Source organism: Archocentrus centrarchus, chromosome 8 (genome assembly GCF_007364275.1).
Source record: "Archocentrus centrarchus isolate MPI-CPG fArcCen1 chromosome 8, fArcCen1, whole genome shotgun sequence".
Taxonomy (NCBI): domain Eukaryota; kingdom Metazoa; phylum Chordata; class Actinopteri; order Cichliformes; family Cichlidae; genus Archocentrus; species Archocentrus centrarchus.
Genome location: NC_044353.1, coordinates 15890560 through 15918114, shown reverse-complemented (window position 1 = coordinate 15918114; position 27555 = coordinate 15890560). Strand labels below are relative to the sequence as shown.

Sequence of the window (27555 nt, the reverse complement as noted above, 5' to 3'; positions counted from 1 at the left end):
TTGTACAGCTGCTTAACTAAGATCAGTCACTGTGAGTCTCGAGCACAATAATAAACAGCAGAATCTTCAGTCTTCAGGCTGCTCATCTGCAGATACAGCTGCTGTCTGCTGTTGTCTCTGGAGATGGTAAACCGGCCTTGAACTGACTGAGAGTAGTATTTGCTACCACCACCACCATCAGCAGCGATCCACTCCAGTCCTTTTCCAGGAGCCTGTCTGATCCAGTGCATCCAGTAGCTGCTGAGTGAGAATCCAGAGACTGTGCAGGTCAATCTGTGAGAATCTCCAGGTCGTTTAACTGCTGGTTCAGATTCTGTCAGAGTCTGACCTTTAACACCTGTCAAGATAAATACAAAATCAGTAACATGCACAACTTACAAGCACTTACCAAAATATTTTAGATCATCATCAAAGAAACTCTTCACCTGCCAAGCAGAGAGTTAAAAACAGGAGTCCTGTCCTACAGTTCATCATGTTAACCTGTGAGTCCACTGCTCTCTGTCATCATCTCCACCTTCAAATATAAAGATGTAGAAGTTATTCATGCTTTTGCATTGACTCCTCCTACCAGAGGTGTGTGATTAGGTTCAGCCTGACATTCAGATACAGTGAGGTGGAAATTTATGATGGAAGAATGAAAGTTAATTAAGGCTTGTTTAAATTATGTTTATCTAAAAGTTGTTTTTTTTAGTTTTCCAGCATTTATACTTGACTCCTCAAAAAGAGATCAAAGCAAATCTTTGTTTTATGTTGGGCTGAAAAGTTAGTGTGTATTCTTGTCTTTTTCACTGCAGAACAACAACTACGTTTTGAGTTTGAACTTCCATTGTTAGTTAATATAATGCTCTCCTTTGGGTTTTACAGTAAATAAAAATCATACAATAAAACATAAAAATTATACTCTTTCCCTCTCCTAACCCCAACTGGTAACAGAAGATAATGGTGAGCCTGTTTTTCCCTGGAGGTCTTTTCCTGTTTAAAGGAGTTCTTCCTCCTTACCATCAACAAGCGTTTGCTCAGAGAGCATCAGCTGAGTTCTCTCTCTGATCAGGTCTTTACTTTCCAGTATAAGGCAACGTGAAATGACTCCTTCTGTGAGCACCACTTACAGTTCAGTGTTTTGTCCACATACCTCACACACCTAGTTCTTCTATTATTTTTAACTTATAAACACAATGAAAATAAGTGGTGTTTTGCTGTTGCCTCTAGTAAACTGACCCTGGACTGACTGAGAGTAGTATGTGCCGTAATATCAATAGAGGTGACCCACTTAATTATGTGTTGGTGTCTCTCAGTGAAATAGATATACAATAAATAAAATTATCTAAAATATAGAATCTAAAATCCCATCCAAAAAATACAGCAGCAGTCTGAAAAGCTTTCATGAAACAGTTTTTATGATAACAGTGTTTTGAAAATTTTTATGGTAAAACAGTTTGGGTGCATGAGTGTGAGCATTGGTGTGTGCAATAGTTTCTGAGAATAGTAGCTAATCATTTAGTGAAAACACTGTGACTAAAAACTGTAATAGCAAAACATAATAAAGTTGGACACAAGTTTAAAGCCAAAAAAATATGCTGTAAGTTTATCAAAGCTGGAAAGTCAGATTATAAAAAGGACGTATCAATGGCTGCAGAAGTCAGTACGTGTGACTCTCCAGGAGGACTTTCAGGTTCCTGGTTCTCTATGAACAAACAACTTAAAGAAGAAAAGCATCATGTTCTCTCAGTAAAGCTGCTCTATGGACATCTCAACTTCTCATGTTGAACCAGTGTTTTAAATATTCAGTAAACATCGCCTAAATCGGATTGAAATGACCCATGGAATTTCATCCGACTTGTAAAAAATCTGTCTTATGCTGAAGTCGGATAAAATCCAATTCTTCAAAGTTCTTCATAGTTATATACAGTTTAGGGGTCTAATAGTGAATTTCACAGCAATGGCTTTCTGCTTCATCCCTAAATTTGCTTCAGTGGGCGTGATGGGAGCTGAGGAGGGCTTTAGTGCTAAACTCATCCGAGTTATACAATCACATTTAATTGGAAATGTATTACAATGTCACCAGATTTTTCATCTGAGGTATCGAAAAATTTGACTTGTAATGATTTGATATAGTTGAGGATTTTATTGGAATTAAGGTTAGGAAAAATCGGGACTGCAGAAGCCATCCGACTAGAGCGAAAGTCCAATTTGTGCAACTTTGACTTATTACTGTATTTTGATTCTGAGCATTTCACCTTTCTCCTCCAGATGAAGTTACTGATGAACTCTAATATATGGCTTACACAGTGGCAATAAGTTAACAGCTGAAATGACAATGAAAAGTTCATTCATATGTGCAGAAAAAAAGTCATTAAGGTCACATGGCTACTCGAGGTTTTTGTACAGCTGTTCTTCTGTTTTCAGTCACTGTGCTTTGTCGGGCACAGAAGTAAACAGCAGAATCTTCTGCAGTCAGGCTGCTGATCTCGAGGTACTGTCTGCTGCTGGAGTCTTCTTCAGTCATGGTGAAACCACTTTGAAAAGAACTGGCATAGCTAGCAGAGTTTCTTCCTGTGCTCATCCACCCAATCCACTCCAGACCTCTCCCCGGCCTCTGTCGTATCCAGCCAATATTGTAGCTTGTCAGGCTATAACCAGATATAATACATGATATCTTCACTCTCTCTCCAGGTCTCTTCACCTCAGAGGGAGACTGCTCCAGTTTGACCTCACTCTGAACTCCTGCAAGCAAAAGAAAAAAATGTGATCATAATGAATGAGAGTTGTTTTCACGTTTTAAAGAATATATTATTTTCTTACCTTGGAGAAAAATGCAAAAGAACAAACTCAAAGAAATTATATATTCCATAACTTAGAACACTTTATAATCCGAATGTTTGTCTGGTTAAAAAGTGTCCAAGGTGTTCTGTAACAAACTAAATGACAATTAGCAAAATGACGTGTTTATAAAGGAGCAAAGCTTTGCATAGACCTCCCTCTACAGGAATCATTTGGTATTTTAGGAAACAGATAGCAGCATACAATATCATCAATATTCTATTTTTGCTATCATGTCTAATAATCTGTACAAAAGACATAAACGGTATTTGCTAATATAAAAACTGGTAGTTTTTCAGTCCCAGTCCCGCTTTTGTTCTCACTGGGATTTACTGAACTTTCTCTCCTCAAACAAATGCTTTAAAAAAGAATCAATACTGCTGTTTGTTATAGTGATAAAAAATGTTTTTATACAGAACACTGAAAAAAGGTCAGCTCAGTTTAGGTTTATGTTTTCAATTGAATATCAAATTTACATTTTTTAAGCACAGCATCATGAGGTTGACGCTCTATTATTCTAGTATTTGCTTAATTTTGAAAATAAATATTTATTGTTTACTGGTAATGATTACATGTGAAAGTAGCACTCTAGTTATAGTTATTTTACATCATGAAAGTCATTAAGCTCTGAAGGTCTGTTGCAAACTCAATTTTCTTTCAGTTTTAGAACTGCTATCAACTGTAACACACTGTTAACAGGAGTCATTTGCCAAAGTTTGTTAGTGCTTTATGTGATTTCTTAAATGACTCTGTGGTGACCTTGTTCTCTTAAACTGCAGCACAGTTTAAGTGAAGTATGAGAAATATCAGCATCATGTTTAAGCTACTACAATCAGTAGTGATTTTTTTGTCTCTTTTTTAATGCACTATTTATTTTAGATAATTATCCATACTTTAAACACACGAAGTACAGTTTATAAAAATTCTTTCTGGAGCTTGAAAAAAATGCAGCAGTCTGTGTGTTTTCTCTGTTACTGTTGGTGTGTTTATAAAGAAGGATGAGTTTGCATAGACCTCCCTCTACTGGAGCCTCTGCTGTTAGAATACTTTTAGAGGGGAAAATGCAGACATGATGTAGTGCACTAATGGTTTTCCTCTAAACTGTGGACGTGGGAACAAACTTTGCTGGAAGCTTCCAAAAAACTGAACAGAGACCAAAAACACTTCAGTCGTCACACTTGGACTACATCAAGTGACCTGAATGACTCCCACAAACAGCACTTTAGGAAATTCAGGAAAGGTTTCCTTTATGTTTGAGTGAGCTTTCTTCCATGGATTCAACTAAAATAGTTTTAAGGTTATGTTCCTTATGAAATAACAAATATTAACATTATTAACATTATTGCTGTTGTTTTAGCAGGGTTTGTTAGAGACATGGAAAAATACAAAATGAAAACATGTCATTTCTTTGTAGAGAGGGTTCACTCTGCTATTTTATACTATTGTAGGTCTCAAAAAATATATATAGTTAAATACAAAATATTAAAATTATCTGTTCAGATTTATAGTTTGCTCCTCATTGTTGCTTTAACAGGGATTATCATTATTCAGAGACAGAGGCTGCTCTGATGTGTCATTTTCCTGAGAGAGGGTTCAGTCTCAAAGCCTTTATTTCTTTATACTGATGTAGGTCTCAAGTAGGGTTTAATATTTTTCCCGAAAATGACATGGATCAAATCCCGGGAAATGAAGAGCCATTTCCCGGGAATCCCGGGAAAAAGTTTATTTATTTTTTTATTTTAATTAGGCCTTCTGTAGCCTGTGTCGGCCTTAACCTATTCTGATATTGTAGAGGTAGCTTTCCAGCTATGTCCTGTTATGCCCAGTAGGGGGTAACGTCGGCTTGATTAATGCAATAAAACCTACATCTGGACATTCGAGTGCTCGAGCTATGCGGTGTTGTATCGTTCCTCAACACTCCCTTAACAAATATAATTCGAATATTCCTCCATTGTACATGGAATTATACCAAGATATTTTACAACTGCTGGTGCAAAACAATACGGTTCATCTCCACAGCATTGATAAAGGCTCAGCCACGCTGTCGTGGCGACATCTGTTGGGCTATATCTCCACCAGTGGAACGCTGTAATAGTCATTGAAAAGTTAACTACCGTACTACACTATAATATGGCATAACACAGGGCCTTGAGTAATGCACTACGACTTGGTCATTGCCATTCTGGCAACAGCAAATTTATAACACCGTGTCTGAGGGTTAAAGTAGGTTCGCTGTGAATCGTCTATTGAAAAACTGGCCAATCCTTATAGCCTAAAAAAATATACATTTTACTCAACTCCATTTTAAAAGCGAAATATGTTAAAGCAATCTATTTCATGATAATTTCTTCACACATTAGGCCCGTATCCTAATTCATGATTGTTAGTAAGCGGCTGCAAACGAGGAAAAGAAACACTCGAAGTTAAACAGATATTTCTTTATTGTTCAGGGCAGGCATATTTTATAGGCTATATAATGCAATATAACAATATATAATAATATAAAATTATATAATACAAAATACCTTAGGGTAAACACATTGCCTACGATTTCAACAAATTAAAGAGGAAAAAAGCACAACTGTGTAATACCTCTATTAAAACGCTTGAGATGAAGCTGAAGCCTTAAACGGAGGCTGAACATGCCTGAAATGAAGAGTAATGCTTTTCGCATTAAACGAACCCTTCTCTCAACATTTCCTTAAATTTAACATTCTGAAGCTTTCTTTTCTTTCTGAAAGTCAAATCGACGCGCGCGACTTTTTTCCCGGTTTCCCGTCTAACGTTTCCCGGGAAACGGGAAATGGTTCTGATCGCATTTCCCGGGAATCCCGGATCTCGGGATTAAACCCTAGTCTCAAGTAAAATACATTTTAAAGGCTATATAACATCTCTGTAAAGAAGTAACTTGATGTACTGTACTATGTGTGGTTGAGTGTTGCTGGTTGTTCAGTATTTGTACAGGACTCTTGGTGGTTTGCATCACTGTGGTGCAACGCACACAGTAATAAACAGCTGTGTCCTCAGGCTGCAGAGTTTGTCCTGTTATTGTCACAGTTCCAGCAGACATGTCTCTGCTGTAGCTGAACTTGTTCTTCAAAGCATCATTTTGATAAAAGCTGCCACTGCTTCCTCCCCACTGATCAAAAATCCAGTCCATCGGTTTTCTTCCACACTGTCTGATCCAACCTGTTGCATAGTTGCCATCAGTCAAAGAATAACCAGAGACCTGACAGGTGATGGTCAAAGACTGTCCAGGCTGCACAACCGTTGAGTCTGGCTGGATGAGATCAATACTGTACACACCTGTAAAAACAGAAGTCAACAACATATCAATATTTGAGCTAAGTATTCATGATCCTGTTCAATTTATTTGTTTGAATCAGTTGAAAATTCCTCACAGGATCCAGCAACAAACAGCAGTATCAGAGCTGCAGAGAACATGGTTGATACTGAAGCCGACCTGATGTGACTTCTTCTGTCATCTCACACGTCCCTTTCTTATGAGAAGCAGCTGTTTGCATATTAATGAAAGAACAAAGACATTTACATGATGCTAATGGTGATGTCATCCTCTCAAACAATCAATGAAGCAGAAACTGTTAATCCAAACTGCAGTTTTTAATTTCATTGTTCAAACACTGGCTGAAAATGAGTTCAATATGTTTCAGTCTTTCAATTATAATTTGTAGTAAAAAATGTCAAAAATACTATGATGTTTCAATAAATATAAGGAAATAACTTCAGAAATTATTCATAAAGTATGTGTATGAGTTCAAAGACATTAAGCAGTTTCAAATATTTAAAGTCATAAAGAAATTTTAAGGGTTTTTTGTAACAGTTATTAATTTGTCTGATTATGAGCTATCCACTATTTTAGCTGGCTGATGTGAAAAAACATATCACTGAAAATACAGAGGAAATTTATGAAACTGGTCTTGAAGCTCCAGTGTTTACCATTATTATGTATTAGAATCAGGGACCAAATGTAAAAGCCAAATTCATTTCAACAAGCCAAAAAATATATTTTAGGAGTGCAGATCACAAGAAAATCTATCTTCTTACAAATTATCAATTAAATTAAATTCAATTTTATTTATATAGCGCCAAATCACAACAAACAGTCGCCTCAAGGCGCTTTGTATTGTGGGTAAAGACCCTACAATAATACAGAGAAAACCCAACAGTCAAAATGACCCCCTATGAGCAAGCACTTGGCAACAGTGGAAAGGAAAAACTCCCTTTTAACAGGAAGAAACCTCCAGCAGAACCAGGCTCAGGGAGGGGCAGTCATCTGCCGCGACCGGTTGGGCTGAGGGGAGAGAAAAAAGACATGCTGTGGAAGAGAGCCAGAGATTAATAACAATTAATGATTAAATGCAGAGTGGAGTATAAACAAAGTAAATAAGGTGAATGAAAAGAAACAGTGCATTATGGAAACCCCCCAGCAGCCTAGGCCTATAGCAGCATAACTAAGGGATGGTTCAGGGTCACCTGATCCAGCCCTAACTATAAGCTTGATCAAAAAATAAAATTTTAAGCCTAATCTTAAAAATAGAGAGGGTGTCTGTCTCCCGAATCCAAGCTGGGAGCTGGTTCCACAGAAGAGGCGCCTGAAAGCTGAAGGCTCTGCCTCCCATTCTACTCTTCAGTATCCTAGGAACCACAAGTAAGCCAGCAGTCTGAGAGCAAAGTGCTCTGTTGGGGTGATATGGTACTATGAGGTCTTTGAGATAAGATAGGGCCTGATCACTCATCACTTTGATATGAGCAGATTGGCTTCAATGACGTTGAAAGAGAAACATGATTTGTATCTTAAATGTGTCAAAATCATTGTAGATTGTCTCTCAAAAATATAATGCACTTGCCAAAGCAACAGGAGTGGTTCCAAAACAAATGCAAATATCAATATTATATTTTATTATAATTTTCTTTAGATGAGGATTTAAAACACATAAGCTAAAGATGTCTGATGAGCACTGTAGGATTTTGTTCAGCTGCTTAACTAAAGTCAGTCACTGTGAGTGTCGAGCACAATAATAAACAGCAGAATCTTCAGTCTTCAGGCTGCTCATCTGCAGAAACAGCTGCTCTCTGCTGTTGTCTCTGGAGACGGTGAACCTGCCTCGGACTGACTGAGAGTAATAGTTGGTGCCACCATTAGCATCAGTTGCAATCCACTCCAGTCCTTTCCCAGGAGCCTGTCTGATCCAGGCCATCCAGTAGCTACTAAATGACAGTCCAGAGGTGGTGCAGGTCAGTCTGTGAGACTCTCCAGGATTTTTAACAACTGGTTCAGACTGTGTCAGAGTCTGACCATGAACTGTAAAAACAGAACAATAATCAGGTATTTTTATTTCACAACATTTTAATGATCACTGAAGCTACAGTAACTGATCTTCACCTGCCCAGCAGATAGTTAAGAGTAGCAGTCCTGTCCTGCAGTCCATCATGTTAAACTCTGTCTTCTGCTCCCTGCAGTCAGATATTTATAGGTGAAAGATTTGTACATTTTGCATTGACTCCTCCTCACATTACACAACCAGGCTAACTCAGTCTCACATCTTAATAGGAGGAACTAGAATGAATGTAAGCAAGCAAATGTCTCAAATGTGTTTTCACAAGCTTTAAATTGAGTATGTTTTTAAAATCACTTTAGCAACAATTAAAGCACTAAATATGAAATCTCACTGATTAATTGAACCCTCCATCCCTCCCCCCTTAAAATAAAAGAAAATACACCCACACCCTTTTTATAACTTGTGTAACAGTAAAAGCCGGATGCAGGGACAGAGAGGGCACCAGACTTCGTGAACTAATGTGGAGATTGTATTAACAGTCAGGGAGACGTAGTCTGGTCTGGAGCTCTGTATTTGACTTCATTTTTTTGATGGAAAATAAACGCAATTGGAAATTAATTGAGCGCCTCCTGCAATTTTCATTAAAGAACACGCGAGTTTCATTTTTTAAAACTCAACAACTTAAGTAAAGAAGTTGAACCAGTAGAGTAGTAGCCCCGATCCAATCCATGGCATGCACACGCTCCTGTCTTGCCCCACCCTTAGCACTTGTGCAGGGCTGAGAGCCAAACTACTGCCACACACTTCTCCTCTGACCTGCAGTATCAGACTGATAGGCAATAACAGTGTTTGTGAAATCCCTGACATTGTTGGGTGCAAAATTAACCACAACACTTAACATTATAGCACCGCTGAAAACATTACATGGCTACTGGCATAACTTTTCTTAAGGGGGGCATTTAGGCATCACACCCGCTGAAAATACTTGTCTTTTCATACAAAGAGTATCCATGCCTAATACATAACCTACACGTTTCGTAATCATGTCATGAAATATATGATTGCATAGCGTTGTTCAGCTGTTTACTGATGTTTGTCATGTTTAATGAAGGGGAAAAGGGGGCAAACTACAGCAGACAGAGAATTTGAAGACAATTTTACTGTTTTAAAAATTAGACAAGTTCACTAGTTTTGTTCAAATAGAAATCTTACTTATTTTGGTGCGAAAGCCAGAAAAAAAAAGAAAAGCATGCACACAAATATTTTGCAGGAGAATGGCAAATAGTTTCCATTTATTTATGCAATTTGATAATTTGAGTTATTTGAATGTCTGTGATCGTGCCCATCTGATGCAGCACTCCATCACCTTCTTTCTTGGTCAAATAACACTTATATAGCCTGGAGGTGTGTTTGGGGTCATTGTCCTGTTGAAAAACAAATGATGGTCCCACTAAGCTCAAACCAGATGGGATGGCATGTTGCTGCAGAATGCTGTGGTAGCCATGCTGGTTAAGTGTGCCTTGGATTTTGAATAAATCGCCAACAGTGTCACCAGTAAGGCACCCCGCCCCATACCATCACACTTCCTCCTCCACACTTCACAGTGGGAACTACACATGTAGGAACCATCCGCTCACCTTTTCTGTGGCTTAAAAAGACATTGTGTTTGGAACCAAAGGTGACTGTAGTGTTTTTTATAAAATCAATGACCACCCCCTATGCTTTAGAAACACTTATCTTTAAAAAAAAGTGGATTCACACAAGTCAGTGAAATCCCTGATCATAGGCCCGTGATCACTGCTGAGGAAGAAAAGGCAACAGAGTCATCAGCAAATTTTAAAATGTGGTGCTGTGGATACTGGCTGTGACAATCATTGCTGTATAAATTAAACAAAAGGGGTGAAAAAACACAGCCCTGAGGAGACCCGGTAGAAGAGAAAATGAGATCAGGATGATCCCCTTGACCCTCATTGGCTGAGAACACAGATTTCAGCCAACATACTGTATGAGGCAAGAATCAATGCCATAAAAGCATTATAATTTCTCAGCCAAAATATGGGATTGAATACAGTTAAAAGCAGATGAGAAATAGATAAAAAGTCACATTGGGGTGTTTTTTGGTGTCCTCCAGATGTCTTATGTTATATTCTAGTTAAGGTAGACATTGTTGTCTCTAAATATGCAGAAATGCACAGCTACTGTAACGTCAGATGCTCTCTTTGGCCTCATTTTAATCAAATAAATATTTGGCCTTTTTCTGATTAGCTAATTTTGAGAAGTTGTGCAGGGCAAAGAATTAACACATTTTCAAAAGTATAAATTTATCAATATTACAATATAAAAGTAAACTAAGCCACATAACATTTATAAGCTATGCCATTTTGTACAGCTGCTAAAACAGCTTCAGTCACTGTGGATCTCGAGCACAGTAATAAACAGCAGAATCTTCAGTTTTCAGGCTGTTCATCTGCAGCTGCAGCAGCTGCCTGCTGTCGTCTCTGGAGATAGTGAAGCGGCCTGTGACTGACTGTGAGTAGAATCTCCTGCTACCACTGCCACTATCATGCCAGGCAATCCACTCCAGTCCTTTTCCAGGAGCCTGCCTGATCCATGCCATATAGTTGCTGCTTATTGTCAATCCAGAGGCTGTACAGGTCAATGTGTGGGATTCTCCAGGCCTTTTAACCACTGATTCAGATTCTGTTAAAGTCTGGGCATGAGTACCTGTTAAAAAAAATAAATAAAATTGTCACTAGCTGTAAGCTGTCAAATTGTAAAAGACTGTGAATATTTTCTCACCTGCCCACCACATTGTTAAAAGCAGCAGTCTCATCTTAAAGTCCATCATGTTGAACTGCCTGTCATCTGTTTTTGGTCATCCTCCCTGCAGTCAGATATGAAGAGCTGGATTGCATCTAGGTTTTGCATTTACTCCTCCTCATAGGAAACAGCTGGATAGGAGCTGAATCTTAAAATGTGTAAATTTATATTAGTTATAATGTACATCCACCTATTCCTCATCTACTCATCACTTCTCTGATTTTAAGGGCCGGCTGGTGCTCCCATTCTTCGCTAGGTTGTTGTTGCATCAGTGGTGCAATTTGGCTCATTGAATGTAACTTGTAGCTCTTCATCTGCATTGTGTGATTGTGCTCTCTTCTTTCTTTTAGTACATCTCCGGTTCATGCTTGGCTGGAACCCTGAAGAATCAGCTCCACTCTGTGTGCTTACCTCCAATCATTTTCTACATGTGTCCAGCAACAGAAGATAATTATACACACTTGAACGTACCTGCCTGCCAACTCTCCACTGCTTCCAACCACTGCCCTTCTTTCATCAATAAGAGCATTCTGGCAGATACCTCCTAAAAGACCCAGTTCTCTTCTTGTAGATGGCCCATATGAGATCTCTACCCTCTGTCCCTGAAAAAATCCTTACCAGTGTTTGATCAGCCTGTCCCTCATGATCCTGTTCCTGAGTTTACAGTAAAGTCTGTTAAATTGTCATTGGTTTCTTGGGTCGTGCATTAGAGTCCACTAGCCCTGGTATCATAACACAATCTAATCAAAGTCATAATACTTGTTACTACACTGTTTATGCGCAATAAGTTAAATGCTTTCCTAGTTATTAAATTTGATTCTGAAGTACAATTTCACTAATTCATGAACACAGTCTGGCATTTTTAGGAAGCCAAGCAACTGTAGCAGTAGCCTTTAAATGTCATTTTTATTACTTAAATTTTAATATTTTTGTAGTATTTCAACTTTACGCTGTACTTTTTTTGGTTTAATCTCAAAATGCAAAACAGACACAGACACAATATTTATATATTTATTTTTCTTAATGTGTTTCAGAGCTTCAAATAGCCTGCTGAGTCTAAAAAAAAGACTATATCATGGGGACAAGTTTACCATAATTTTTGAAACACCAAGGTGTTCCCAGGCCAGCCAAGAGAAAAAAATCTCTCCAGTGTTTCCTGGGCCAAACTCAGGGCAGCACATGCTTGTGGTCAGGAGGAGGCATCCTAATCAGGTGCCCCAAACCACCTCAGCTGGCTCCTTTTGATATGGATGAGTAACAGCTCTACTCTGTGTCCCTCCCAAATGCCTGAACTTTTCACCGTGTCTCTAAGGGAGAGGCCAGCCAACCTTCAGAGAAAACACATTTCTGCTGCTTGTACACTATCTGCAGCCTCATTCTTTCGGTCACTACCTCGTGACAGCTTTGTTTTTATGCTCAGCTGTCTTTTCACCACAGCAGACCAGAACAGTTTCCACATCACTGAACACATTGCATCAATTCATCTGTCAGTCTCACTCTCCCCTCTCCCTTCATTTGTGAACAAGACCCCAAAATACTTAATCTCCTTCACTCAGGGCAGCAACTCGTCTCTGACTTGGAATCAGCGCTGTGTCCTTTTCCGGCTGTATACGATGGGCTGAGACTTGGAAGTATTATTCTCATTCCCACTGCTTCACACATGACTGTGAACTGCTCCAGTATGAGCTTGAGTCCATTACCTGATGAGGCCAATCAGACCACATCATCCACAAAAAGCAGAAGTCAGATCCTGAGGCCACCAAAGAGCCACTTGGCTCCACCTAGAACGTTGATCAATAAAAAAATGTGAAAAGAATCAGTGACAAAGGGCAGCAGAGTCATCACCCACCATATATATATATATATATATATATATATATATATATATTGACCTGCACTATCCCAAGAGGAGACTTTGCATAGATTCTGTTATTCTATCTAGAGAAGGGATCACACATAGATAGACAGATAGACAGATAGATAGATAGATAGATAGATAGATAGATAGATAGATAGATAGATAGATAGATAGATAGATAGATAGATAGATAGATAGATAGATAGATAGATAGATAGATAGATAGATAGATAGATAGATAGATAGATAGATAGATAGATAGATAGATAGATAGATAGATAGATAGATAATATTTATTGTCATTCCACGCAACATCAATGATGCACTGCAGAACAAAATTACGATGCATGTTAGGTCACAATATAAAACAGCTGAATCATAAAATCATAAAATAAAATAGAATAAAACCAGGTCAAAACCAGGTCAAAAAAAGAGGGACTGCCATATAAATATAAGTGTAACTTTTGCAATTTGTGCAGAAATGTATGAGGAAATAGAATGAGATAACAGAATAATCACTGTTCTACATGACAGGCTGCGGTATCTTCTGCCTGAGGGTAGGAGAGAGAACAGTTCATGGCGGGGATCAGTGGGGTCTCTGATAATTCCTGTTGCTCTCGATAGGTGGCGTTGTTTTGCCAGATCTCCAATGGGTGGCAGCGTGACCTCAATAATTTTTTTTGCTGCTTTCATGCCACAGAGAGATGCTACTGGTGAGCACACTCTCAATGGTGCCCCTGTAGAAAGCAGTGAGGATCGATGGGTTAAGGTGGGCTCTCTTTAACCTGCGCAGGAAGTGCAGGTGCTGTTGGGCCTTTTTGACAGTGGAGTTGATGTGCAGCGACCAGGTGAGATAGTCTGCCACGTGGACCCCAAGGAATTTGATGTGTGGAACGATCTCCACAGCAGTGTTCTTAATGTAGAGTGGGGTATGCACATGCCGTTTCTTCCTGAAGTCGATTACCAGTTCTTTGTTTTTTTTTTCCACATTCTGAAACAAGTTGTTGTTGCTGCACCAATCTACAAAAAGTTTCACCTCCTCTCTGTAGTACTTCTCTTCACTTCCCTGGATGAGACCTATAACATCTGCAGATCACCTCAGCTTGAACCTATTTTTTTCATTGCACACTCAACTGCAGCATTTTTGAAATAGTGTCAGCATTTACAGTAATAAAGTAACAGTTAACATTACTGTTGCTAAAAGCTAATGATATGGAAATGTATTATAGTGACAAAAAATATTTTTTTAAAACAGGTGCCAATTTTTTGCGCATTAGCAAATAATAATATTGCTAATGGAGGCTACTGATTAACTTCAGATTTTTCATAAGACACATAATGACACCCAAGGAAACAAAGGATATGTTATTTAAATGTAATATAAAGTTTTTAGTGGAGACAATAAATTTACAAAATTTACTACGAACCCTCCTTCATTGGACTTGTGATGAAATTCAAAGAAATCAAAACAAACTATTTAAAACTAAAATATATTTTTTCTTTGATTAGATAACTTATAAACATATTTAGAGTGCTATCAGCCATGACAGTGCAGTACATGAACAGAAAGTTTGTTGTTGCTTGTTTGCATAAATACCCTTAATGTTTTCAGTTCCTGCAGATGTGTGAGAACAACAGTATAACTTGATACTGTAGGAAAATAGCTTTGAAGAACTGAAACTGTGTGACAATGTGCAAATCACAGATGAATAAATGGGAAATGAGATGCAAAAATAATGAACACTTAATATCTTATTTTATATATATATATATGTGTGTGTGTGTGTGTGTGTGTGTGTGTGTGTGTGTGTGTGTGTGTGTGTGTGTGTGTCATGTTTTGGTGTAATGTGCAAAACATGACACATTACACCATGTCATTATTAATTTATGTGAGTCTGTTGACAGGATATATTTTTGTAAATATTTCACTTAATGAACATTAAGAACTTTACAGCTGCAAAAATGTGCTATTGTAAACTTCAGAAACAGGAAGTCACAAACCACAGTAGCAGCTGCTCCTTTTATAGTGTGTACATATTTACGTGTATTTCAGGCTTTCACCTCAGCTCATATGTTTTACTGCCACCTTTCGGTGATTGTAACATATTTTTATTGAGCCTCTATTCTAAGTAATACAAATGTTGAAAGTGAATTATTTCTCAAAACTACACCTTTGAATCTGAAATGTCACTAGAAACTAAAAAAAAAAAAAAAAAAAAGCTGGTTATTATTAATTTGAGGATGTCTGGTAAGTATTGTATGGTTTTGTATGATTACAGCTGCTCGTCCCTGGAGACAATAAACCTTGGACTGACTTAGAAAAGTTGTTGCCACCATTAGTATCAGCTGATATCCACTCCAGTCCTTCCCCAGGAACCCGTCTGATCCAGGCCATCCAGTTGCTTGTGAATGACAATGACAGTGAATGAGGTGGTTCAGGTTGATTTTTGTAAGATTTAGAGGTTGTTTTTATAGTTGGGTAATACAAATCCTCACTGAGTTTTCATAGAAGTAAACAGACAAATACTCAGTCCTGGTTGAACTGGAACTCTAAGACAAGTCAGCTCAGTTTTTGGTATTCCATCAAACATTTAACCACTTTTGTTAATTGGCCTGCATTTAACAACTGTTAACTGTAGGTGAATATTAAAGGCTCAGATGGGACATGTGGCTGGTCAAAACAAGTTATGACACATAAAACATCCCATATTTATCTATGAAGCCAGTAATAAAAATATAACAAAACAAAACAAAACAAAACAAAACAACGAGAGGAATCACAATTTATTATTATTATTATTTAGTTATTTTTAACTTAAGTTGATCTCAAAGATTAATGTTGCATACAATTTGCAGTTGAGTTTCATGGTTTGGGGTTTTTGAGCAGGTCTGTGGGTGGTTTGTGTCACTGTGGGCCACGTACACAGTAATAAACAGCTGTGTCCTTAGGCTGCAGATTCACTCCAGTTAGTGTTACAGATGAAGAAGACGTGTGCGTGTGGTAAAGGAATTTGTTCTTCAGAACATTGTTTTGATAAAAGTCACCTCCACCCCACCGAGACAAAATCCACTCCAACGTTTTTCCTTCACGCTGTCTGATCCAACCTGTTGCATAGCTGTTATCAGTCAGAGAATAACCAGAGACCTGACAGGTGATGGTCAAAGACTGTCCAGGCTGCACAACCATTGAGTCTGGCTGGATGAGTTCAATACTGTGCACACCTGTGAAAAAAGAGATTAACATTATTTCTCTCATTCATCAAAATGTTCTGCATTTCTTTTGTGTTTATTATTCATCTGAAGCTCCTCACAGGATCCAACTGCCAGCAGCAGCATCAGAGTCACAGAGAACATGGTGTCTGGTCGTGGTCTGACTCTCCTGCTACCCCTCCTACAGGCCGAGGAGATTCCAATTGGGATCAGATGGTCTTGGAATTAAAACCAAACTTTTCAAAAAAGGCACTGGAGATGAGCAGGATCTGTTGCCAGGATTTATTGATACACAGAGTTAAACAGAATACAAGAAGACATATAAACAGAGTTTGTGCCTTTGAGCCGTTAGGAAAGTTAGCAAAGGAGACAGAGGGGAAGGAAAAAGCTCCCGGCCTCTCCCACACTTGGCAGTTATACCTTTCCCCCAAAGCTCACTCCACCCTCTCCTTTGTCTTTGGCCAATTTGCATGCGGGGGGGCGTCTCTGGAATCCTGATTGTCAGTCAACCTGCTATGAAGTCCACTAGTTCCGCTCCTTTTTGCACAGGCTCAAAAACACAGTCCACCGAGGCTTTTCATAATCTACAGCAGATATAACAACTGTCAATATGAAGGACTTTTCCCAGCTGAAACTACCGCTCCAAAAATACTCCCACTGACAGCTTTCTAAAACTTCCACTATAAAAAACTCCTTAGGCCAGTTTTATCTAAGTATACAAAATTTATTCCCACGCTTTATTCATATTGCAAAAACACAGGTGGATCCCAGATTTCAAGGGCACACTGTCCTCAGCAACTTGTCAAAACTTATCAAAAAAGGTGATAAAGAGTCATGTGAACAAAATGTTGTGCATTAGATAAAGTGAAGCTTCAAACACAGATGAGAGCTGTTTAAACAGGAGATAAAAGTGAGTCCCTGAACATCCAAAAGAAAAGAATATAACAGACCTCAGTTTTATCCTACTACCTACAGCGTTCATTAATCCAGTGTGTGTGTGACTAATGTAAGTACTAATAAATGATCTAAAAATAGTACCAGTAAATATTAATATCAAAGTGATAAAAAAATTCCAACATTTGCTGATGTTAAAAAAAACCACTGTGAGCTCTTTTGTTCTCTCACTGCACAGACACACTTCACCTTCTAATAAGGTAACACACAAGAAAGCTGATTTGCATATGACTTACATTCAGTCAGGAAACTACCACGCATCATATCACAATGTCCTGGCATCATTCATCTCACAAAAATAGAAGGTGAAAGGGTGGAGAGCATGAGGCAAAGCACCTTAGGTTTTATATAAGCTCTAATGGTACTCAGGGCTTTATGTTCAGGGCTAAAGTTGGTTTGTGTTATAGCTGGTTTCTTGCACAGTAATAACCAGTAAAATCTTCAGGGTGCATATTCTGCCCATTTAAAAATACTATAATTGTTGGACGAGTCTAAGTTAATAAATGACTCATCCTTTTGTAAGTCTTTAAAGTGAGCGTCTCCAGTAAATGTTATTTCAATCCACTGAATACTCAAAATACTAGAACAATCTTGGTACAGTACAAACACTAAATGAAATTATTTTACTGAGACTCTGTATGTCTGCATGTGTTGATAATGTTAAACAGATGTTTATTTCTTCTCATGTAAATACAACATTGGGATGTAAAGTTTTTGTAGAGCATTGCTTATTCTTGTGTCCCTGTGGCCTTAAAGCAAAATAATAAACAGAATCCTCAGATCAGGTGCAGATACATTTCCCTTTTTTGTCTCTGGAGATATTAAACTGGCCTTGAAATAACAGAGTAGCTGCTATAACTGCCACTTTCCATGTAAACAATCCATTCCAGTCCTTTTCCAGCAGCCTGTCTGATCCAAACAGCATGAATATCACTGCTGAACTCTGAGTATGTGCAGGTCAGTCTGTGGGATTCTCCAGGCCTTTTAACCACTGCTTCAGACTCAGTCAGTGTTTGACCCTCAGTACCTACACATATGTTAACAGATCATTAGTAAAATTATATTTTATGCATATACAGTACCAAACTTTTGACTGACACTGTAAATTAGTTTGTCTGACAAATTTATAAAAGTTACCAACCAAGGTAAAAAATACAATGAGAGAAACAACAAATAAGCACCTCTGATCATTGTAAGACAGCTTTGTCCAGTCTGCAGTGCATACTGTATGTAAGACTGAGTCCACGCCTTTCCTGTGCATCATACATGAAGTGACTGAAGATGAAGTTTTGCATGGACACCACACTGCATTTGTTCACTTATATATATATATGCATTTACTTCCAAGGCATACTTTTCAAACAGTTTTTTATTTGTTTGAATAAAGTTCTAAAAATCAATAAAATACCACAAGCTCAGCATCATCTCTGCATTTAGCTGATTAATTGAGAGATTTATTATGTTAATATTCTGCAAGTATAATGTCATTGTTTCAGAGTTGTTGTGCCTTTAAAGCATGTATTAGAACCTCATTAAGGCAGGACCTGATTGTCAATGCTTTAGATAAAATAGTAAAGATAGTTTGTTGTTAGTTTGTAGTTCATCTGCTGGAAATGGTATTTTCAATAGTGTTGACATCTGCTGTCTCTGTGCACCACGCTTCTCATTTTTAAGTTCTTATTAACTCTCGTTTACACCTTTCCTTGACCTCATGGCGTTTTACAGAGATCAAGGAAAAGTGGTTGGGAAAAGGACGGCATCCAGAGGCTCCATGTTAGCCGTGTCCTGCCCCTGCTTCTTGCCAACTTAGTGACAGCCAGGATGAAATCAGGGATATGATGAACTAATGTAGGGTACTTTTCACCCTCAGTCACCCTGAGGCTCTGAACAATTTTAGGACTTTAGAAAATATAAAGATTTTTTAAAAACTAATTCAATGTATAGCAACATATTGGCATATGCAATATATAGAATCTATTGTTTATGTTAAGTATGAATGTTGTACTTTAATATTTATAATATATAATGAATAAAATAAATAATCAAATATACTAAATGTTTAGACCTCAGAATGAGGACAGTAGGATTTTGTACAGCTAATAAAACAACTTCAGTCACTGTGTGCGTCGAGCACAGTAATAAACAGCAGAATCTTCAGTTTTCAGACTGTTCATCTGCAGATACACCTGCTGTTTGTCATTGTCTCTGGAGATGGTAAACCGGCCTTGAACTGACTGAGAGTAGAGTTTATCACTACCACTTGGTTTACTTAATAAAGAAATCCACTCCAGTCCTTTTCCAGGAGCCTGTCTGACCCAGGCCATCTGGTAGTCGCTGAATGTGAATCCAGAGGCTGTGCAGGTCAGTGTGTGGGACTCTCCGGGCCTTTTAACCACTGGTTCAGATTCTGTCAGAGTCTGACCATCAACACCTGTTAATGCAAACATGAAAACATTTGAGAAATGTCAGTAACACAAAAATAAACTTTATAAAGATAAAGCCAGATCACTTAGAGACTTCACCTGCCCAGCAGAGAGTTAAAAGCAGCAGTCCTGTCCTGCAGTCCATCATGTTTCACTGTGTGTCCACTGTTACAAGCAGTCAGATAAGTAGAGATGAGATGAAAAAGTTTTACATTGACTCCTCCCCTGAGAAAAAAAAAGGAGTGTTCGTGTGTAGAGTTATTCATGATGTGGGGAAATTAATCAGTTTACATATTACATTTTTTTTTTTCTCTTCAGCTCTCAGCAGAGATGGTCGCACTTTTCTTCTCTCCCCAGCCCTTCCTTTTCCCCTGCTTTGCTCCTTTAGAGTCTCTCTTTTCGCAACTTCCGAACTGGAATTTATAATTATGGATCTGGTCAGCTGGTCTCTCAACGCCATTATTTTGATCAAATTTTCACCATGAGGAGATTTGGAGAAGGAGAACCCTGTGCTCTCTTATTAATTGACATTCCAGCTGGCTACGTTATGGATTCCTGAGTGGTGTGGAAGATGACGTGCCTGGCCGTATTGCCAATGGAGGACACACACATTTGGCTTATTGACACTGGGATAGCTCCGAATTGGACCTGGAGATACCTGGCTTGTCGTTGCAATTCAGGAAGTCTAGGCAGCTGTCTGGCCTTGGTAAGGCTGCTTATGACAAGAATGCAGGAAGGTGCAGACTCAACTCAGACTCAGTATATCTGGAGCTGATTCGGAGGGGTAAGATCTTGGAGGTGTATGTATCTGTTTCTGCACGGCGAAGGAACAAACCAAGAAGATTCGGATGAATTGGATTTTTTTGCCACAGAGAGGTGCCAGAGAGACTGAAGGCTGTCAACAAATTAATCAGTGCAGTCTGTACCCAAAACAAGTCGTAGAATCAGGAATTCGGCTCCCTGGACTTGGACTGCCGCTTATCAAATTGTCTTCGGGATGTTTTGTAAACAGATGCTCTACACCCCCGCTGTCCTGTCTTCTTCTGACCTGTGTTGGACTGATCTCCCTGACCTGGTGATGAACTATACATCTTATCAGAACTGTTAGCTGAGGAGGGAGTTTGAGTCAGCCCCACAGTAGCCCAACCCCACCCCAGCCTCCGCTGGCTCCCCTTTCCATCCCTCCCCACCCTAGTGCTCCCATGCTATATGTATGCTTCTGCTCTATCGCAGAGGTTTTTGTAACCTTATACTGTGTATGTGTGTATGTATACAAAGTATGAGATGATTTTTTTCCTCACTCATCCCTATATGTTTTCACTATTGTTTCTGTCTTTTTAATGGCAGCACCTCCAGAAGGGGGGCAGCATGGCTACAATTCACCTATCTCCCCAGTTTTATTAAAAAAACAGAATGTGATCTTTAATTTTTGAATAATTCATTCTGCTTTTGAAATGTGTTACTGGATGAGCCTTATTAGAGCAGGAACTGAAACAATCTTTCAGCATGTTTGTCCCACTGGAGATGTTAATTGGAAAAATCCCAGTTGCCACTTGAATTCTCAAAATTTTCCAATTCAGCCTTCATTTCTATCTACAAAACAGCTGCCAAATTTCAACCACTGGATACATTTTTTGTAGTTTTATATCATTCTGTCCATAAAATTTATAATTTACAAACTTATTCAGAGCTTTAAGTAAAACAAAATAATTGCAATGACACATTTGTTACATGTTTCTCCAATGAAAAATGCAGCTGCAGAGTGCTGTGCAGATTGAGGGATTACCACTTTACCCCCATTGATAGCAGCAAGGTTCAGATGTTTAACACAATCCCATGCAATTCAATGAATTTCATGAAGACTGTTCTATCCTCTGTTCAACTCTCACATGCTGGCTCACATAAGCATAATTTTTAAGCCACTGATTTACTTTACTTTACTTTACTTTTGATTTTAGTGCAGTACCGTGGCATGGTGGTTAGCACTGCTGCATCACAGCTAGAATGACATCTGGAAAGTCTGGGTTCGATTCCACCTTGGGTCGGATCTCTTGCTCTGTAGAGTTTGCATGTTCTCCTATGTCTGCATGGGTTTCCTCCCATAGTACAGAGGTTAATTGGTCACTCTAAAGTGCCTGTGAGTATGAATGGTTGTCTGTCTCTCTGTGTTGGCCCTGCAACAGACTGGTGACCTGTACAGGGTGTACCCTGTGTCAGCTGGGATAGGCCCTGCAACCCTGAATAGGATAATAAGATGTACTGACTTCCAATTTTAGGCGAACACCTAGAGACACCAGCAGCCTCTTCAGAATCACAAACCAATCTCACAAGCAAGCAGTTTTGTAAAGTTGGTTAGTGTTTTGTGTTCAGCCCCCTCCTAGCTTCGCCCATGGTAAATGGACTGCAAATTTTATAGTGTTTCTTTACTCTTATCTAGCACTCAAAGCACTTTTTACAGTGCAAGCTGCAACCATAGCATCATTTCTACTGCTACACCATACACCGTTTGCAAATTTCAGCCATCTTGAACGAGACAGCAATCATGACAATGCCCATCTTCAGTTTTTAAATGGCTAATGGCCTTTATCAAATAAGTAATCATAAAGGAGTTTATGTGGGAATGAGTTCCCTGAAATGTTATCTGCTGCATGATAATCATGTGGATAGGTCTTCACAAAAAAAAAATAAATAAAATAAAGGAAAACTTTTTAATCATTAGTCTGATAATTTGAGTAGCAGAGGGGGTTGTTAATTAGTTTCAGCTGCTTTGGTTTTAAAGAAATTAACAACAGGTGCACTAGAGGGCCAATAATGAGACAACCCTCGATACAGGAATGGTTTCACAGGTGGAGGCCACTGACATTTTTACCCCCCACATCTTTTCTGACTCTACTTACTCTAGGAGAGCTGGACAGGGGCAAACTCAAATAAATGTTGCCAGATATCAGAACACTTTTTTTTTTTGGGGGGGGGGGGGGCGGTATGACAGAGAGGGTAATTCTTATTTTTAAATATTGATGGAGAAAAAAAATTGGACTCCAGCAGAAAGGGCACATTCCTCATTCAGGGCAAAAGGGCAGCACTAGGGGTCTATCTGTGCAAGTGCCTGTGTGTATGAAAACTGCTGGAGCCTGTACAACAAATCAAACTAACAACAGTTACTGTGAATTGTCAGTCCTGACCTGAACTCACAAATGACATCATAGTAACTTAGTTAGCAACTTAGTCAGAATCCACTTCCATCCTTTTCCAAGACCTTGTCTGCTCCAGTGTAGCTGTTCACTGGATGTGAACTGAGAGTCTGTAAAATCAGTTTGAGAATTCAGGTTCCTGTTTGTGTTAAATACCTCACAAAGAAGAAAATCACCACATGTACTTATTAAAAACAATTAAGCAATTAAATTTTTTTTTCACTCAGTTACTCAAAGTGACTGTGAATTATTTTCACCTTTCTTGTCTTTCCAGAATAAATCATTTTAGAGTATCTATTTAGTAGTAATACTTCATACTGAAGGCAACAGGTGGTGCAGTGGTTAACACTGTTATTTCACAGCTAGAAGCTCTGGGTTTGAATCCACCTTGGCCCGGGCCTTTCTGTGTGGAGTTTGCATGTTCTCTCCCCATGTTTGCGTGGGTTTTCTCTGGATACTCTGGTTTCCTCCCACAGTCCAAAGACATGTGGTCACTGGGGTTAGGTTAACTGGTGATTCTAAATTGCCCATAGGTGTGAATGGATGTCTGTCTCTCTGTGTTAGCCCTGTGAAAGACTGGTGACTTGTACAAGGCACACCCTGCCTCTCACCCATGACAGCTCGGATAGGCTCCTGCGCCCCAATGCTGAATGGATAAGTGGAAGAGAATGGATGGATGGACTTCATACAGAAAAAATAAGAGTATTGAATAATTTCTCATCTGCTTACAGTAAAATTATACAGTATATGGAGAGATTCTTTTTCCTGTTTTTTAAGAAAAAACTTCAAATTCATTGAAGTCCCATGGCTACTCAAAGTTTTTGTACATCTGTTCAATATGATGTCTGTCACTGTGTGATCGAGCACAGAAGAAAACAGCAGAATCTTCTGCAGTCAGGCTGCTGATCTCGAGGTACTGTCTGCTGCTGGAGTCTTCTTCAGTCATGATGAAACCACTTTGAAAAGAACTGGCATAGATAGCAGAGTTTCTTCCTGTGCTCATCCTCCCAATCCACTCCAGAGCTCTCCCCGGCCTCTGTCGTATCCAGTGAATATTATAGCTTGTCAGGCTATAACCAGATATAATGCATGACATCTTCACTCTCTCTCCAGGTCTCTTCACCTCAGAGTGAGACTGATCCAGTTTGATCTCACTCCAAACTCCTTCAAGTAAAAACAAAATAAATTAAAAATTAATAAAGAATTTTAGAGTTGTTTTTATTTTTTTTTATAAGAATAAATCATTTTCTTACCCTGGAAACAAACAATGAACAACAAACTCCAGGAAACCCCATACTCCATATTTTCCAGCAGTTTGTAATCTGAGTGTTTGTATGTTTGATAAAGTGTCCAAGAAGTTCTCTAACAAATTAAATGAGACTCGTTGATGATCTGTTTATAAGGGAGGTAAACTTTGCATAGACCTCCCTCTACAGGAGCCTTTTGGTATTCAAAAACCAAGTTTCAAGTATTTGGGGAAGCAAATAACAGCATGTGTCTTGTGCTATGTCTAATGCTACTATGTCTAATAAGCAGTCCTGTCCTGCAGTCCATCATAACAAACTGTGAGTCCACTGTTCACTGTAATCCTCTCTGAACTCAGACACTCAGAGGAAGGAGACCAATGATCTAAACATTAAAGGCTTTTTTAACCCTTTGGCTGTCAGCTGATGTCTATACAATAAAAATAAAAAATCATTTGTGTGTGTTTTAAGTCAGAAACTTATTTTAGCATTTTCTCATCACTGTCACTATATTTACAAATCAATAAACTCTCTTTCAGGGAGGGCAGACATGTGCTCCCAGCAGTGTTTATTCTCTGGCTCCTGTTGAACATGGTGAATGTTTTAACTTGTGATAACTAACTAACTAGATGTGGTGTAGAAAAACATCATGTGGTATCTCACTTGTCTTAGTAATGTTACAGAATGTAACAAACTTATGATTTTTTCTTTTTTTTATACCTGCAGTTTTTCTTTTTTTTTTCATTGCTTTCAAAATAATTGCTAAGATTTGTAAACAGAGTATTAGAATTAATGATAATTAGGGACCATGAATCCAATGAGGTTTGACAGTGAGGTCATTACAACTGTGCATGTGGAAATGCTGTGATAATTTGCTGATTGTTTAGAAATACTCTTTACATAGTGACATACTTATCAGGATTCTATACTATACATGATAATGGAGCTTTATGTTTTATTGATTGTTTAACAAATATTTTTTCTGCTTTAATAATGTGTTGAAAATTGTGTTTCTGTTGTCTTTTAATGGAATAAAGGAGCAGCCCACAGATGGAGGTAGTATGAGTTTGGATGAAGCTTCATTAAAATCTTTAACATATCTGGATTGTTTCAAACTTCATGATGCAGCCAAAAGGGATGCTGTATAACCCAAATCTTCAGAGTGACACTGGGCAGGAGATAATGCATTAATATTTATTAATTTTGTTTTGGTTTCCTTAATGGATTCTGCAACAGGATTTTATTTATTTATTCTTTTTTTTTTTTTCCATGAACATTTAAAGATAAAATTACCAGTGCAGTGAAGAGGCACTGAGTTTACCAGATATCCCCTGGTGCTGGTAATAGAGGAAGTAGTTTTTGTATGACTCTCCTGTTACTGTCTCTCACTGTGTTTGTCGGGCACAGTAATAAACTGCTGTGTTCTCAGTCTTCAAACTGTTCATCTGTAGGTAGAGTTCACTTCTGGAGTCATCGATGGAAATGGTGAATCTACTCTGGGCTGTCTGGGGATAATAGGCAGGATAACCCAAAGTGCCTACATAAGCAATCCACTCCAGTCCTTTTCCAGGAGCCTGTCTGACCCAGACCATAGCGTAGCTGCTGAGTGTGAATCCAGAGACTGTGCAGGTCAATCTGTGGGACTCTCCAGGCCGTTTAATGACAGGTTCAGATTCTGTCAGAGTCTGAGCATCGACACCTGGTAACACATTTGAAAAGTCACTTGATTTAAGCTGGGTGAGAAACAGAAAAAAAGCATATTAAAAACAAGGTCAGAACTATCAGATATTTTTCACCTGCCCAGCAGAGAGCTAAAAGCAGCAGTCCTGTCCTGCAGTCCATCATGTTATTTTTTTGTTCTCTTCCATCTGCTGCACTCAGTTAAGAAGAGTGACAGTTTTGCATAGACTCCTCCTCACAAGAAAACATTTACTGAAAAAGAACTGCCTTTGCTTTCACTTGGTCAGAAATGTAAACTGGCAGACTGGAGTTCAGGAAGGAGTTCAGTGCGTCATGGGAAGTCCCCCAGCAGCCTAAGCCAATGACACAATAATTAGGGGATGGTTCTAAAAGTAACTTATGATTGTGGTGTTTTCTTCAAAATAAGTATTAGATTATTTTCTTCTGGGATCAACAGCTGCTGCAGCAGCTGGGTGACATGACGTGAACTTCACCTTTCAAAACACAAACTTAATACTCTTCACTTAATTTTACCCTCACAAATTTTTCATTCAGCTTCATTTTAATAAAATTTGAACTTCAGATTAGAAAATGGAGAGATTAATTTCTTGTTTTAAATTCTAAGTATTGTTTTATGTGAGGAGAAAACAGCAACATATGATTCACATTATTATTATTATTATATCTCAGCCTAGAATATGTATTTTGCCACAATTTGCTCACTGGGTGTTTAGGTTATTGTGTCACATTTTTACTACTCAAAGCAACAACACGCAGTTTCACTGTGGAGTGGAGGAAACCTGTTGGAGCCTGTACAGCAACACACAACTCACTCAGCATCAGTCTGTGAGTTTTAAGTCCTGTCATGAACTGACATGCACTGTGCATAATACTGAAATAATAACTGTCAGTAATGGATGTGTTTATGGTAAAATTACATACGGAAAAAACAAAGTTCCTTTGCATGTGCACAAAAACATAAACTAAGATTTACACTGATTTGTGTGCAATTTTTGAGAAATGTGCGTTCCAGTCCACACACAAATACAAAGCAATTTTGTCACATTTTAAACCATTCATAGTGATCATATTCACACAATTTTTAAAGTTCAGCTTTTCATTTTGGCTTTAAAACACTTCCTGTGCCTACAAACATCTAAAAATATTTGTGATATTATTTTCACTCGCTTACATTGCCTGATACCCACAGATCACATCAGATGCCACACTGCCTGCTTCACACAGAGCTGCAAATGTAAGCTGGGTTCAAGTGCCACTGAGAAACTGGGACATCTGGGCTTCCTCTGTATTCCTGTGTCATTTCAAATAAAGCAGGCCTTTATTTTCTAAATAAAGAGAACAGCCAACAGTCCTTTTCTAGAAAACTAAGATTTGCCATTTACAGACACTACACAGTAATGTATAAATATGAATATATGGTTTGAATAAGCTGCTCTTACTTCTGCTGGAAAAAGTCAGTCAGTGCTCAGCTGCAGATGGGGAAACACCATGGCTGAACATCCCTGTGGATCCCTGTCTTCTGAATCTTCTGTCCTTCTATAATCTAGTTCTATTAGAAACAAACAAACAAACAAAAAAACAGACAAAAAAAGCTGCTGAAGAAAAACATCACTTTTTCTGAGTAAACCTACTAGGTTCATCCAATGCATTAAATAAATTAACAACTAAATTCATTGCTATGAGTAATTGCTATTTTCCCATCCATTTTGAGTACAATTGTGCAAAAAAGTCCAAAAGTTATTGAAGCTGCACGGGCAGTTTCGGGTTTTTGTACCGCTGTTCTTCTGTCTCTCGTCACTTTGCTTTGTGGAGCACAGAAGTAAACAGCAGAATCTTCTGCTGTCAGGCTGCTGATCTCGAGGTACTGTCTGCTGCTGGAGTCTTCTTCAGTCCTGATGAAACAACTTTGAAAAAAGCTGCCATACTCAGCAGAGTTTTCTCCTGTGTCCATCCAACCAATCCACTCCAGAGCTCTCCCCGGCCTCTGTCATATCCAGTGCAAATAGTATTCTGTCGGGTTATAACCAGATATTA

At 38.5% G+C, this 27555-nt stretch overlaps 3 gene segments (V, D, J or C); all 3 read right to left on the bottom strand.

Annotated features, from left to right (window-relative positions):
- Nucleotides 1-26: 26 nt before the first annotated feature.
- On the bottom strand, nucleotides 27-6264 carry LOC115784414 (Ig heavy chain V region 914-like). The segment is given in 2 exon segments: nucleotides 27-337; nucleotides 6222-6264. Coding segments are annotated over 2 exon segments (354 nt in total).
- Nucleotides 6265-10527: 4263 nt separating this feature from the next.
- Nucleotides 10528-10978, bottom strand: LOC115784413 (Ig heavy chain V region 914-like). The segment is given in 2 exon segments: nucleotides 10528-10844; nucleotides 10920-10978. Coding segments are annotated over 2 exon segments (366 nt in total).
- Nucleotides 10979-19076: 8098 nt separating this feature from the next.
- LOC115784412 (immunoglobulin heavy variable 3-48-like) lies at nucleotides 19077-19533 on the bottom strand. The segment is given in 2 exon segments: nucleotides 19077-19393; nucleotides 19485-19533. Coding segments are annotated over 2 exon segments (366 nt in total).
- Between the last annotated feature and the right edge of the window lie 8022 nt (nucleotides 19534-27555).